This window comes from Elgaria multicarinata, chromosome 4 (genome assembly GCF_023053635.1).
Source record: "Elgaria multicarinata webbii isolate HBS135686 ecotype San Diego chromosome 4, rElgMul1.1.pri, whole genome shotgun sequence".
NCBI lineage: Eukaryota > Metazoa > Chordata > Lepidosauria > Squamata > Anguidae > Elgaria > Elgaria multicarinata.
In genome coordinates, this window is record NC_086174.1 from 14,340,311 (window position 1) to 14,356,260 (window position 15,950).

Below are 15,950 nucleotides of genomic sequence, written 5' to 3' on the forward strand. Positions count from 1 at the left end.
AAATATCAGCAATTTCTATAAGTTGGAACATGCATAGTAGTTTTGCATGTTAGTGCTGCAGAAGTTATCAAAACTATTTTCTTTGCACTTTGAAAAATGAAACTAGGTAACAGAATAAGTTGTTTGGATCTCTTTTGCAGATCAAGTCCTCAAGCCAAGATAATCTTTTGGATGAAGTAATGAAAATTTTTTCTGAAAATGCTGAATTAGCAGGAAGAGAGAAGCTAAGGAAACAGTCATCAGGCAGCAGTGGTATTGCCAGATCACAGAGTGTGAAAAGCACAATGGAGTTCTCTGATGGAAAGTTAGTAAGGCCCAGTTCTCGTAAAATGGAAGATCCCAACTTCTCGAACTCTTCAAAAACACTTACTGTGGGCACTAAAGGAAGGACCAAGTCTGTTAAAGAAAACATGCAATCACAGCGACAATCAAAAGATTGCAATCCTTATGCTACATTACCTCGTGCAAGCAATGTGATTTCAACAGCAGAAGGAACTACCCGGAGGACAAGCATCCATGATTTTTTATCTAAGGACACTAGGCAGCCGGTATCCATTGACCCAACTCCACCTGCAGCTGACAGAAGCATCGCATCAGCTTCTAGTGAGTACAGTCTTCATCAACAGTCTTCTGTTTTTAATTATACACCTTATACTGTAGTTACCTTGTCAGAAAATGACGTGGGTAGTATAGCTACACTAGAACACTCTGCATATAATTCAGAAAAGCCTAGGAATTCAAGGACAGGTGAGACAAATTTTATTGCTAAAACATTTTCTTGTAGTAATGTGTATAGTGATAAGTCGGGCACATCAACAAGCTTTATCAATCCATTGTCTACCGTCCGTTTGTCCAGGCCATTTTTGGCACTTAACACTGAGTTAGTCAGCAATGTTAGCGGATTGCCCCAAAGGCCTTTATCGAAAACAGCTGATAAGACATTTGACTCGTCAGTGAAATTTCCACAGAAAGATCACAAATTTCCTTCTGAGAATCAGAAATCTGATGACAGAAACATAGAGGTGAATCAAACTAGTAGTGAATTTACTACCCTTGCCCAGGCAATCACTTGTGACAGTGAATCCCCCTTACCAGTTTCTGAAGATACTCAGACTGTTTGGTATGAATATGGTTGTGTATGATATAACATATATAATATTAAATAATCCCTCCTATAAAATGTGGATGTTCTTGTTAATGTTAACAGGTTTAGGCCATGTTTAAATGGTTTACTAGCTAGGATATTAGCTAGGTATACATGTTTTTCTCTGAATGGAGATGAAGAAATCACCTTTTTTTTCTTAGCATGTGGATGAATGTATAATTGTAACCATGCCAAAGCTTGCATGAAACATTAACTGTATTTTCTGCATGCCTTTTAAAAGCCTTAATTCAAGCTAACTGTATTTTTGTTTTCTATTTGTTACAAATATTTTATTTTATGTACATTGCTGGATGCATGCTAACCAGTTGCATGGTGCTGTGCGAGAAACAGCACAAAAAAACAGGTAACTTTCAGCAAAAGTTTCTCTTCCTTTCAGATGCACCAGTATCATGTGGATTATACATTTTGTGCCCAGTCCAGCTCAAAAGTCAGTTGTGACTGATTTAAACCTAACGGAACAACTTAGTTGTGACCAATTTAAATCCCGTTGCTTAATAACATAAACATAGTCTCATGCAAGTTTACATGGAAGTAAGCCCCACTTTGTTTACTGGGACTTACTTCCATGTAAGTGTATTTAAGATTGTAATTTAGCTGTGACAGACTTTAGCTAGATTGAGGCCTTTGAGCAAAAGTGTCCTTTCCCCCTCTTACTAGTGAAAAAATGCAGAAGGGACTTTGCATCTCTAGATTTTTTTACTTAGAGTTTGTATAAATTCTACTCAAGAAAGAAGTCATAGTCAAAATACTCAGTGACTGTGGTTTGCACCCTAAATATGAACTTCTGTTCATACTGATGAAGCATTGCAGTTTGGAAGCCTAAATGGTGGAACTTTTTTTGTTTAACGATACACAGTTAAATGTCATAGTTGCACAGGAAAGACCGACCGACCCTCTTCATCTCTTTCCCTTTTACATGCTTTTCTGTCCCGTGCTTGATGTACTTGCGTGGTCGTGTATTGTCTTGTCTATAGAACTTTATCTGGATTTTTATTATATAGCTTTATCTGAATTTTTACAATGTATTTAAAATAAAAAATAAAATGGAATGATGGTATCCTTCTTTCTGTTCAGGGATTTAATAGCTGATTAGAAATGTTACACTGTCGGAAGGATCCAACGGAGGCTTCTACAACGTCAATAGCACTTGCTTGTACACCAGGTCTCCTGGGAAACCTGTCATGCTGGCCAATGTTATTGATGTGCACAAGCGTTGGTTTTCACTAGAACAATGTAAATAGTGCTTGTGGCCAGACACTGTTGGATCTCTCCCAGCATGTTTTTTAAAAATTGGCCCAAGATCCAACTACTTTAGTCATGCCCAAAGTCTTGGGTTGACTTTTTTCCTTTGTAGAGAAGAATGCCATGCCATATCACAAGCTGCGTTTGAAAGCCCGTTCATTTTCTAAAATGGTATGTGATGTGGAATTGACTGAAGGGAGAGTCCTTGGTGTGTCCCGGTAGGGCTGGGACAATTCCTGTCTGAAATGCTAGAGAACTGCCGCTGCCAGTCAGTATAGGTGACCCATAATCTGATTTGAATTAAGGGAATTGTTATGTTATGCTATTCAGGTAACATAAGCGTAACGCTTTCTTGGGCATAATGAGCAAGTTTCATAAATACAAGAAATGCTTTTGAAACATGTTGATCTGTGCCAATGCTTGAAATTTCATGAAAGCAGTTAATGTGTGAAATCTCTATTTCAAAAAATGTTCAATACCATCACCATGTGGTACAGTGGACTGCTGTTAAGAAAAATTAGTCCATTCCCTCTTGCATGCGCAGAAATAGTTATGTAGTTCTTTGGATCCTTACCATGCCATTTTTATTAAATGGCGAACTACTACCAGTATTTAAAGTAGGGGGATATATTAAAAACTTATATAAGGAAAATGAAGCTTCTGGGAAAATGAAACATGTTTATTTTAATTTCAATAGGTAGCCTTCTAAAGTGCACAAAAACACTCTCAAAAAGGGACTGGAGATTGCTTCCAGGAATAGCAAAAGCAGAATGGTACAGGAAGAACTCAAAGTTCGGGTGTGTCCAAAGAGCTATCCCAGAGACCCAACATTAAAGGACTTGCTTTTCCTGTCCTCAGCTTAAAAAAATAAACACAAATAATTGAATCTTTACTGTTGGATAAATTAAAGTATTTTAAATAAACCACTCTAATCCCATTTATTTCAATGGGAGCAAATTTTCTTAGTCTCATTTTTCAACTGGGTTTTTTGTCTGGGCTACATTAAAAGAATACAGAGAGGTTTGAGGAAGAGCGGGTTTACCAGAAATAATGTTCGTCACAAATACTAAGAACCCTTCCTTATATTTCAAATATCCTGCTTCCCAAAACACAGGGTTACACAACTGTGTAAATGCTCATTGATAACATTTTGCTGCTGCTTTGTGCAATCCCACGTATGGGTTCTCCACCTGTGCAGAGTACAGTTCAGAACTGCCTGCTCCCAGCCCCTACAGAGCATGCTCAAGGGCTGTTGTTCCCTTCTTTCCATTCAGTTCCTTTTTGTATTGGTAGGTACTTTTGCTTTGATCTTCTGAGGAGAGTGTGAGCTGGACCTTTGTCCTGTGTTGCTTTCCTATATTAATCCTCCTTCTCCAGTATTGTTCTTCCTCTTATATTTAGCATATATATATAGATACGTGCCCCCATTGGTGATTCACCAGAGAGATACACCAAAATCACTCATTCTGCCCCTGATCAACATTGTGGGAGCAGGCCCTTTCAATGGTGAACACGGAAATGAAATTCCCTAAAGCCCATTGGGCAATGCAACTCTGTTCGCCCACAGTTCCATCCGTATCTGAATGGATGGAACTGAGTAATTTCTGCAGGCCAAGGAGCACAGTCTCTGGTGCTATGGTGTTCTCTAGTCAAGCTATGACACTGTCCTCTGTGGGAGTGGATACAGCCTCTAGGAACATAGGAAGCTGCCACTAATTTGGATGGCTTTAAAAGGGGGTTATTACATTCCTGGAGGAGAAGGCCATCAATGGCTTCCAGCCCAGATGGTTATGTGCTAACCCCAGGAGCAAAGGCAGTAAGCCTATGTACGCCAGTTGCTGGGGAACATGGGTGGGAGGGTGCTGTTGCACCATGTCCTGCTTTGTTGGTCCCTGGTCAACAGCTGGTTGGCCACTGTGTGCTGGACTACTTGGACCCTTGGTCTTACCCAACATGGCACTTCTTATGTTCTTATACTGAGTCAGACTATTGGTCCATCTAGCCCAGTATTGTCAGCACTGACTAGCATAGCTCTCCAGGGTTTCAGGCAGGATTCTTTCCTTGTCCTATCTGGAGAAGCTGGGAATCGAACCTGGGATTATCTGCATGCAAAACATGTGCTTTATAACACTGAGCTATCACCCCACACGATAGTTGCCTCTACATCAGGTGCAACTATAAATTTCCTGATGCCAACATTGGATCTGGAACTTATCACAGTGGCAGTTACATCAACAACCTAGGAAGGATGTCTACCTGGCTTATCAGACACAAAGGTGTAAGGTGAAAGCAAGCGCCTAAGAAGAAAAAGAGATAAGCTAGTGCCTCAGGACCATCTAACTGAGACACCTCTGACTCAGGCTTCACTTCCCCTTGACTGAACTTGGAGAAGTTCAAACACCTGTTTCCTGAATAGAATTCTCTAAAGTACATGGCAGAGATCCAAGTCATTGTATCCACCTCAGAAGGGCAGATCAAAGATATTGCGCACACACCCCAGATGGGATGACTGCTTATCTTGCCATTCCCACTCTTGCTTGACCTTTATTCTGACCTTATGGGCTTCAGTCGGCCTCATTTTTTTTCAAAGATGGGACCATATGCTACATTACCATCACAGCAGAAGGTGGTTTTGCTTGAACCATAGGGAGTTTTGCTAGTATTATCCTGTAACAGCCATGATCAACTAGCCCAACACTGTTGACTGTCACCACTCAGTGTGTGTTGACCACTTTGACAGCTTAGCTGCTCTCGGCTCTGATCCAGGAGGCTCACTCTCCTATCAAGGGCTTGCTTTTTGATAAGAAAGGTCTCTTCAGTGGTAAGGTTGATGATACCTTGGACCGGGTGCAGAAGCTCTATTCCACAGTACAACAAATGGGTCTAGGCCAGGATCTTCATCGAATCATAGAATAGTAGAGTTGGAAGGGGCCTATAAGGCCATCGAGTCCAACCCCCTTCTGGAGTTCTTCTGGCATTCTCACCCATGGCAGAGAGGCTCTTCTATGAGTACTGTGTCTGTTTCACCAGGGAGAGTCTTCCAGTCAGTCATCTGAGGCACAGGTCATTTCGCCATTACAATGTGAGGGATGGCTCCAAGCACTGACTTTGATTCTGTGCCCTCCAGTGTTTGAGACTAGACTTCAGCACATCAGTTCTGCATGGCATACCATCATCACAGATCATTGAGTATTCACCATCATTCGCATGGCGTATGTGATTGAGTCCTCCTTGGTTCCACCAGAGTGTACATTCCATATAATCTCACTGTCTTCTGCTTTTAGAGGAGATGATCTAAACCCTTCTTTGCAAATGGAACTGATGCTTGCAGGCTTCTAGGCTTCTATTCAAAGAATTTCACCATTCCCATGAAAGTTGTAGGCCTTCAACCAGTCCTGGTCTTTGAGATATCCATGTGTTCATGTGGCTGAAGAAGTTCAGGAAGATAACTTTTTCCAACATCCTTACCTTCCTCCAACAGGACTTAATTTACATCCACAGACCTAAAACAGGGGCAAGTAACTTGTGTCCTTTAGATGTTTTGGACTATAACTCCCATAAGGCCTGACCATGCAAGCTAGAGATTATGGGATTTATAGTCCAAAACATTTGAAGGGCACAAGGTTGCCTACTTCTGACCTAAAGGATGGTCATTTCTATATATCCAGTCAAACCAACTGTTTGGTTTGCTCTGGGAAATCACTATTTGTGTTTCAGAATTCTTCTGTTCAGACTAGCAACAGCTCCCAGGGTGTTTACAAAGTGCATGGCTGTTGTCGCTGCATATCTTCTTCATTGTCAGCGATTTCTGTGTCCCTTTACATAGCCTGGCTATTACAGCCAGCTGGCTGATCATCTTGCCATTTTCGCGTCTCAAAACTCTGGACATCTGTCAATACAGCAAAGTTTTACTTGACACCACTGCATTATCTCTAATTCATAGCTGCCCTCCTGGACTTTGTTCAGTGATCATGCATATCTGTCCTCTAGCAGAGGTCAAATGACCATGTTAGTTGCTGATGTGGACGCCCTCCATCCAGCTGTCCACATTTATATGTTCCTGGTCCTCTGGCTCATAGCCTCTACAACAGCTGTTATCCTTTCCCCTTGTCTAAAGATGCTGCCCCTGCAATGCTGGTTTCTGGATGTGTTTGTCCAGGCATAGATTCCCAGGCCAGACATCTTTCTCCACCCTTCTGGGCTCAGTGTACTTTGCTGTGTTGAACACATCCCAGTAATTTACTTTTTGGAACTTCATTTACTCCTCATCGCCTACAGCAATAATCATATGTGAAGCATCTCATCAGAGTTGGGGGCCCACTGCAACGAACTGAGAATCAACAGTGCCACATGGTCCCTAGCAGAACCCCAGGTTTTCATGTAAATATCTTTTAGTTACTTGCAGTCATCAAAACCCTGAGGGCATTCAAAATCTCCCTTTAGGATTAGGTTGTCTAGGTAACCACCAACAATGTGGTTAGTGTCTTTTACATAAACAAGGCAGAACTGGGTCAAGGACTCCTCTGGCAATACATTTGTGGGATTGGTTCCTACCCAAGGCATCATATCTGTGACAGTCCATCTTGCAGAGATAAGGACAGTGACCTTATGGGTCTCCTCAGTCACACAGTCACTGCTCCTGTGAGTGGAATCTTGCACAGTGGGCAGTCCAGAATCTGTCCCACCAATGGGGATGCTGCAAATAGATGCCTTTCCCAACCACCAGTGTTGCTGGTTTTGCAGCTGGACAGGTGGAGGCAATTGCTAGAAGATGCTTTCTTCAGGTGTGATGAGAATCACCTGTTTTACCCAATCCTGCTAATAACAAGAACAGTTGTGAAAATAAACCAGGACAAGGGTGAATTGTATATTCACCAGCTGTGGTGGCTGAGACAACTGTTGTTCATGACCCTGCTCCTGTTCGCCCACTATTGGGGAGATAAACTACTGTCATCTTCTGAAAGCATCAAGCCTTCTCTCTCAGAACCAAGGTCAGATTCTCCACCCCGATATCCTCAGTCTCAAAATTGATAGCATTGTGGATCCAGCTATTTTGCCTTCATGTCAAAAGTGTTGCTGCAATGGTCTGTTGGGAACAGAGCAGAAAGCCGGGAGCCACACCCTTTGAGCATCTGCCAAAAGCAGGCCTGGTGTCAGCACCTATGATGGTCATGGAAATTCTGGAGCCCAAGAGGATCCACTGGGGCTGATGCCACAATTTTCAAAACAACAATAAACAAAATATTGTGCTGAAAAGTGAGGTGCCAGCTTTGGCGGCTGCAGTGAACTCCATTTACCCTCCCACAATTGCTTCTCCCAACACTGTCAGGAGCCAGATACACTTGGGAGAAAGAAGATGGGTGGCCACTGGAGTGCTGTATGGTCCAGTGATTCTCCTTCCAGTGCTGGGAGGCTGCCTGCTTGCCTATCCATGGCAGCTGGCAAGGACTGGGGACAGTGCTGAATGGGGCTGAGAGCTGTATGTGCAAACAATTACAGTGGCAGGTTTGCAGGGATTATAGCTCCATTCAGAAACTTCTCTGCCCTTGTTACCCACCATGGGTAGGCAACCTGTCAGCGGTGGTGGTGATGATAATTTATTTCATTTTTATACTGTCCCATAGCCGAAGCTGTCTAGGTGGTTTACAACAATAACGTCAGTGGTGAGTTTGCACACATGACTCACAGCAGCTCCATGCAGTACTTCCACCACCATAATCATGGGCCTGCCCTCATGCCAAGGGAGCCCCATCAAGGGACATTGCCAAACACTCTGCAGAGGCTCAGAACCTTTAGGTGGACTTGAATAATCACAGTTAGAAGTAAGCAATCCACTTTTCCAAATGATTTCCTGACTATGGCCTTAGCTAGACCTAAGGTTTATCCCGGGATCGTCCCGGAGTCATCCCTGTTCATGTAAATGACACACAGGGGATCCCGGGAGCAGGAAGGGACGACCCTGGGATGACCCCAGGATAAACCTTAGGTCTAACTAAGGCCTGAGTTAATTCAGGAAAATATTTTTTTATATTTATCGTATTTTTCCCCGCTCCTCAGCCAAAAAAAGGCTTTTGGAGCGGCTTACGATTAATTAGCAAAGAAGACACATAGAGTTAGATCTAGTCATACTTAAGTTAGTCATAACTAACTTGACACCCATTTATTTCAGTGGGTGTGCTCTTAAGTATGACTGAATAAGTCTGCATCTAACCCATAGTTCTTAAGATGCCTTTATTGTCATTATTATGCAAGCATAGCTTAGCGTTTGTGGTGATAATTTTGAGAAATGTAAAAAAAAGACAATCCCCATAACACAATAATAATAAGATCACTTTGTTATCTTATTTTTTAAAAAGAGTATTTGCTCTGCATTCTGTTATATCAGATGCAACCTTTCCATTTTAGTTCTAGGAACAGGAAATTTAAAATAGCATGTTAGTCTGAGAAAAGTCTTTTTCCCCAAAGATGGAATATAGAATTGGAGGGAAATCATATCATGTGTGCTTACTGTGGACTGTTACTTTAAGCAAAAATAAGTCTGGAAATCATAAGTCTGGGTAGTATAAGCCAATAAATGGTGGCTTATACTACCCAGAATTTTCATACAAGTACATTTCCATTGCTTTGGCCAGTATAAAAACTCATTGCAATACCCATTTTTCTAATGAAGAATAATGCTGAGCTGGGCTGCCCTGAGATCTTAATGATATAGGGCGGGATACAAATGTTTTAAATAAATAAATAAACTATATTGCATTACTGACCATTTTGTTCGGCCTATATATTATTTCTTTTAAATGTTTCCAGAGTTGCTTCTGTACATAGGACAGATGATACATTTCTTCCTTCCTGTATGTGCAGTTCTGCTGGTCTATTTTGGCCTTTCAAACGTTAATCTAAAAGCCCATTCACATGACTATGGACATACAAAGATGACTTTGTTGCAGCTGGCTGCACAGTGAACTAGTTGTACAATTGCTTCACCACATATCCATCTCATAAATCATCCTACCACATCACTTGAGAGATTTTGAAAGGAGGATTGGTAAATACTGAGGTGACCTTGGGTTATGTTATTAATTGGGTGGGTGGCAAATTAATCACAGAGCCGTTTCTGCACATGGATCCCTTAATGCATTTTCACACTTTTTTTGATTGTATGAATTGACCTTAAAGTGAAATAATTAAATATGGGACCACTATCCCCAAAGAAGCATGAGGTGCTGGATTAATTGTTCTGCTGTGAATTGGGACATTTGACTTGCTTGCAAGAAAAGGCTTGCTTGAAGATTTGCTTTTCTAAGCCAATAGCTAATTTCAGATAATTTGGTTTTGCATGTTACATCTTATTGCATGCAAGGATAACTTCCTGCTTTACAAACTTGATGGTTAGGGTGAATAAAACAGATGCACATCCTCTGCTGATGTTCTTAAGCACAGTTCCATACATTTCCTTCTCATTCTTAAGCATTATACTTAATATTTTTTTCCTCTCTTGGGTGATACATTTCCCCCCTTACAATTTATTATTGAGAATGTATCAGCAGGAATCATTCGTAGGACCATCAGTTCTGTTCCTACCTTCCTTCCTGTTCTTCTCCTTGATTTTTGTAAACCTAATATCAGTGGTAACTAATAATGTATGTCGCAATGTGAGAACATTTTATGTTTTCCTGCTAAACAAGTAATGTGAAATGCTTTTCTTCTGCAGATGTGGAAGCTAAACCAGAAACCAGACATTCAAAAAGCAGGTCTAGGGAGCAACAAAGCTCCTAGTTCTATTACCCCCACTACATGAGATGTGGGCCAAGTGGTGAGTTTTCCGCCCAACATGTAAATGAGATCGCTTTCATTTACAGAGGGGAAAAAACTAACATCATTTACAAATAAGAACAAGTGCACATTGCATTAACAGTTGTCAATACTGCTTGCTGGCTTGCTATCTCACTTACTACTCAAGCCAAACCAGAGTGTAACACTTAGGCTGTAGCTAGACCTAAGGTTTATCCCAGGATTGTCCTGGGGTCAAACCTGTTCATCTAAGTGCCACACAGGGCATCCAGCGCTCAGGCAGGGATGAACCCGGGATGATCCCAGGATAAACCTTAGGTCTAGCTACGGCCTTAGTTTTATCTACTCAGGTGAGGACTTTCCCAGTCTTCTTTTAAATCTACTTTTTCCCATACTCAACTCCAAAATTGTATCGGTGTATATACAATAGCAAGTAATTCTTTGAAAAGTGATTGATTATTGTTCGCTTTGTGTGTCCTGTGCAACCCTGTGCTGATGTAAAGCTTATGTAAACAGAGCTGTTTAACTCGTGTCTGAGAAACCAGCTGTTTTGAGTGTATATAGTCGGTCATTTTTTTTAGAATTTGATTTACATTCCTTAAGAAGAAACTAAAGAAAAACCCATTACATTTAAAATGAAAAAATGACATAAGATCACAGCTACGAATACCTCACAGTTAAAAATAAAAATTTAAAAATCTACACCTAGGCAATCCAGATTATGTGCCAAGAAAAGCTGGATTCTCAAAATGACATAAATTAAGCACAATGCCTTTTATTTTATATGGCTGCCGTTTTTTATAATTTTGCATATATATTTTTCTGTTCTAACTAGTTATGGTGAGGGCACAGAAGTCATTTCCCTAATATTGGAAATGTTGTTCAGTCTCTACCCCTCCCCATATCGCCTGAAAGACACATTTGCAAACATATCTTTCCAATTCTAGGGGCAAACACTGAATTTTCAGGAAACGACATTCTGCCCCCAATAACCACCATTTGTGTGTTCTTTACACTTACACAGAATTGCATGTATGCTCTACCCTGTGTAAGCTTATGCACAAGAAGTAAAAGACACAGGGTAGTATGCTATTGTGCCCATGCACTCACAGGACCCACCGTTTGCACAACAGAGCTTTTGCAATTGTGAACCACCTGAAACAAGCAGAAACGCTGGTTTCCGGGGCAGGGCAGGGTAGCGGAACTTGCAGTAGGGAGCTCAGCTGGCCTGTCCCAATCCAGAAACAAGCACATCCGCTTATTTCCGGAGTTACTTTTAGAAGCCTAAAAGCCTCCTTACACAAGCGGTGGGCCCCACGAGCACAACGGAACCAGTGGAGCCAAATTGGTTTATACTGCAATCCTATACACCACATAAATCACATTAAACACAAAGGGGTTCAGGATCGCTTCTGAGTAATCCCTGGAATTGTACTAACTGCTCTGTGGTGCCCAGGGGATGCCATTAATATAATATTCTTGGCATTCTGCTCCCTTTCTTATCATTGCTTAAATCATTTCTATTGTGTCCTGCTAGCTCTTTTAGTAACTTTACTTTTTATATCTCCTCTACATCTTTATGCTTTTCTTATGTTTTCTTTCTTCTCTTTCTACTTTTCAACTAAACACAGAGAGAAAAGTGTCCTTCAGTATCTCAATATGAAGCCTTTATTTCTGAAGTAACAAGGCATCCGGCTATAGGAATCATGGTGTGTGTGGTTTTCTTTTTAAAAGAAAAAAAGTTGACATTTTTTACAGGCCTACATGAATAGAGCAATCAAGAAATACACCTCTTCTTTCCTTGAATCAAGGAACTGTACTGGCATCTCCTGCTGAATTTTTTAAAAGACAGACTATATTGCACATTGCACTGTTAAGATCTACTGAATAAAGGGACAATTTTCATCTCTCTAAGGACCAAGGGTTGTGCGGTCTCAAGAATTTCTCCAGGAACCCAATTATTGCTTTCTTCCTTTATCAGCTTAGTTACCAATTGCTTACTGCTTCTGCTAATATTTAGTTCTGTAAATCTGAAATGGAAAAAAAGGCTGTAGTATATTGTGGAATTTGTTGTAAATACAGGTACAAAAAAGAGCCCCACAAGCATATTAGTGCTTCTCAGCCTGGGTTTGCAAAATTTGCATGTTGTTGCTCTTCGCAAGACAAGATTCTGCTGTTTATTTGGATGCTTATGGCAAGAAGAAATGGTTTAGGTACCTGAAAACAAAACTGAACACTTTAATCCACATTCTACATTCATCTTTTCTGTATGTTTTCTACGCAACAAGTAATACTACACTATAATATTCTCATATCTTTGGCAGAAAAATGATGGAAGAAATATTTCTGGAACTTTCTTTGTCCAATAAAACCATTTGTGTTTTCAACAAATACCAACTCTAGAATAAAATTCTTACTTTAAATATTTTGTATTTTTTTTATTTGTGATTTTTGTTATGAGCTGGTTATGACTTAAGAGGAAGTTTTATAGGAAAAGACAAACGTAAATAATGTCATAAGCCTTTTTTCAAACCATTCCTTTTATTAGGTTGCTTGTTAATAAGTCACCCTGTTTTTGTTCCGTATAATTTTATATGCATTACAGTTAATTCATGTTGTTGGTACTCTTTAAATCTTTGTATGTGTGTTGTCTTAAACTCTTGCAAAGAGCACAAGAAAATAGATTTGGTTAATCCTTGGAAATGTACATGAAGTTTTCCTGGTTTATATTACACTTTAAAGCTTATTTTCTTACATGCCACTAAATGTATTAATTATATTTCTACGACATGTATCAAATTTAACCTTTTATGCTTCATTCAACTCTGCTAATACTTATGCACATACTTATCTTTAATCCCAGCACACTTTATTTTTATCTCAGCCAAACTATCCTCATGTAAGGTTATAGAATATCCAAGGCCTTGCTAATTTGGGGCCACTGCCTATATTAACATTGAACACACTTTTTTTTTAAAAAAAAAAACATTTCACACAACATGTAAAATACTTATTTACAAGCCAACAGGATTTTGCTGACAATCACTAATGCTATTTTGGATAAATCAGAATAGATTCTGCTCCCTCTAATGGCAAATGGAAGACATGTTGTAAGGTCTCACATGCAGTCACACCAAGGGACAGATAGGCAAAACTGCTAGTAACCCCAATCAAGTTCTGGGAGCACCACACATACAGAACCTGATCACACCCATGGCTGTTTGACGTGCACTCCTATACAGCAAGCTATATAACAAGTCCAGCCACCAAAGCTGGCTATCCGGTGACCCAGGCCTTTACCCACCCTTAAAAAAGGGCTGCTCACAGTGAGATTGTGTGGAGGGCCTATTCAGCTGCCACCTAGCAATTGTACCCGTACTTCCTATAGCTCCTGAGTCTATGCATTCATTCACATGCATGCTTAACATACCTATGTTGAAGGTGTTGCCAGAATAAAATGTAAACCTATAAGGTTTGCAATGTGTATTCAGCTGTCTTTGATTTTTTTTTAGCGTAGGGAGAACAGAAGAGACTGATAGTCACATGAAGGTCAACAGAACAATTCACTTACTTTATTAGACAAAGAATACTGTTCTTACCCATAGCAGCCACCGTTGTTACCTAGGTCTACCTAACTCAGGTCACTGCACCTTGTGTGTATGTAGTGCAGAATCTATGTGAACCTCCTTGGTGCATCAGCTCATTCAAGTAAATTAGTTCCTGTTGATCAAATTGACCGAAGGCAAACATCACAATAGAATTGGATCTGACTCTGAAAGGATCATTAGAAAGTATATCAAAGTACAGACTTATAGGACTTAGATTATCCCAGGCAAATGGAGGGGTCGTCCCTGCCTGCTCCCGGGATACCCTGTGTGTCATTTGGATGCACAGGGATGATCTCGGGACAATCCCGGGATATAGGCCTGGTCTAGCCATGGCCATAGTTCTTACCTATTGATTACAATGAAAGACCTGGAACTTTCAAAGCAACTTCTATAAGGATGAACATAATGTAATTTCCCAAGGGCCAGGTCCCATGAGCTTCTGAGCACTTTCATTTTTGAGGCGAGTGCTTTGAAAACTGGGGACATTAAGCCCTTCATACAACCATAATTAAAATTTAAAATCCTATCGAATTAAAAGACCAAACTTGAACATTATATATATGATTATATGCATCTAGGTAGACATCTATCCAGATGCTTACCTGCACATCTAGGTAGGCCTGATACTACATTTTGCCAGAAATTATTCTGCCATGATGAAGAGTTGCCAACTGGGATGGCTGGGAATCAAATCACATATCCATGAAGTGTATAGTGTGCCATTTCTTTGCAGCCACTTCTCATATAGATCTTTTAGTTCTATTTTGTGGGGAAAATATCTATCCAAAGGCTGTCAGAGTGGCTAAAAAATCTAGGTAGGTTCATGTTTAGGGTGACCCTATGAAAAGGAGGACAGGGCTCCTGTATTTTTAACAGTTGTATTGAAAAGGGAATTTCAGCAGGTGTCATTTGCATATATGGAGAACCTGGTGAAATTCCCTCTTCAACACAACAGTTAAAGCTGCAGGAGCTATACTAGAGTGACCATTTTAAAAGAGGGCAGGGCTCCTGCAGCTTTGTTGTGATGAAGAGGAAATTTCACCAGGTTCTCCATATGTACAAATGACACCTGCAGAAATTCCCTTTTCAATACAAATGTTAAAAATACAGGAGCCCTGTCCTCCTTTTCATATGGTCACCCTGTTCATGTTCCTAAACCTGTTATTCATTGGGATAATAACGAGGCAGCACTACAAATTAGCTTGTTTTGTATGAACTGACCCCCAAGAAGCTGAGGTCTTTTCTGCTGCTTTGTTAAGACCTTTCAGGAACAATCATGTACTTTTCATGCATTTACCAGTCTTCTTGATTGACCATACCTATTTTCTTAAGATTTGCACCTTTTTGAGCTTTGCACTTGTTTTATATTCATGTGTGTTTTGGCTTACGAATTGGTTTCACAGGCACGCTACCTTTCTACAGGCAACTCTGTGAGCATTATCTACCTAGAACCTCTCTTACGCAAGTGTATTTTTAAGTTAAGGGGAGTTGTGCAGGAGCATCATTTTATTTATATGAGGCTTGCGCCAGAGAAGTTGATGGCGGATCATGCCTTTTGTGATATGTACCTATTTTTGCACATTACAATTCCTGGGTTAACACTACGGGTTAGGTTTTGTAGTGTGCGTGATTTTAGCATAATTCACCACGTTAAAAACTAAAATACAATCTTCCCTTACCCAAACCTAACTCATTGGGAGGACAAGGCTTATGGGCTGCAAGTAATTTGTTTGTATAGCTCATTCTCAACTAAGCAAGCCATTTGTTCTGTGTAAAGCCAGATGCTTTTCTGCTAGCAGTTTAATAGAAAACAGAGCCTGGATTTTGTGCAGGAGAACCAAAGCCCTGTCTAATTTTAGTTTCCTTTTCTGGAGCTCATTGACCTCCCTTAAACACCTCCATTTACGAATTGGTGAAGAAAACTGAAATTTAGCCCATCCCTTTTCGTCCCAATTCTCAATACAGTCTACACAATTTATATATTTACTATTTTTTTAAAACCATTAATAAAATCTATAACAGTGTCAGGAAGTAATGTGTCACTTCACCATCCGCGGATATCCCAGCACCTTTAGGACTTAAATGCAAGGGCTTTTTCACTGCACATGACAATATTCAGGCACTGTAAAGCAGAAGCTGCAGTT

The 15,950-nt window shown here is 40.4% G+C and overlaps 1 protein-coding gene across 2 annotated transcripts in view; it reads left to right on the plus strand.

Moving 5' to 3' along the window:
• CCDC88A (coiled-coil domain containing 88A) overlaps window positions 1–13,994 on the plus strand; it is a 99,284-nt gene extending 85,290 nt beyond the window's left edge. The window contains exons 31-33 of one of the 2 annotated variants that reach the window (XM_063123821.1): window positions 141–603; window positions 10,119–10,220; window positions 11,830–13,994. In XM_063123821.1, the coding sequence (XP_062979891.1) occupies window positions 141–603; window positions 10,119–10,183 (528 nt within the window). In that variant the 3' untranslated portion in view covers window positions 10,184–10,220; window positions 11,830–13,994. Of the gene's footprint in view, window positions 1–140; window positions 1,202–10,118; window positions 10,221–11,829 lie in introns of those variants that run through there. The other variant, XM_063123820.1, reaches the window with a different exon arrangement.
• Window positions 13,995–15,950: the final 1,956 nt, after the last annotated feature.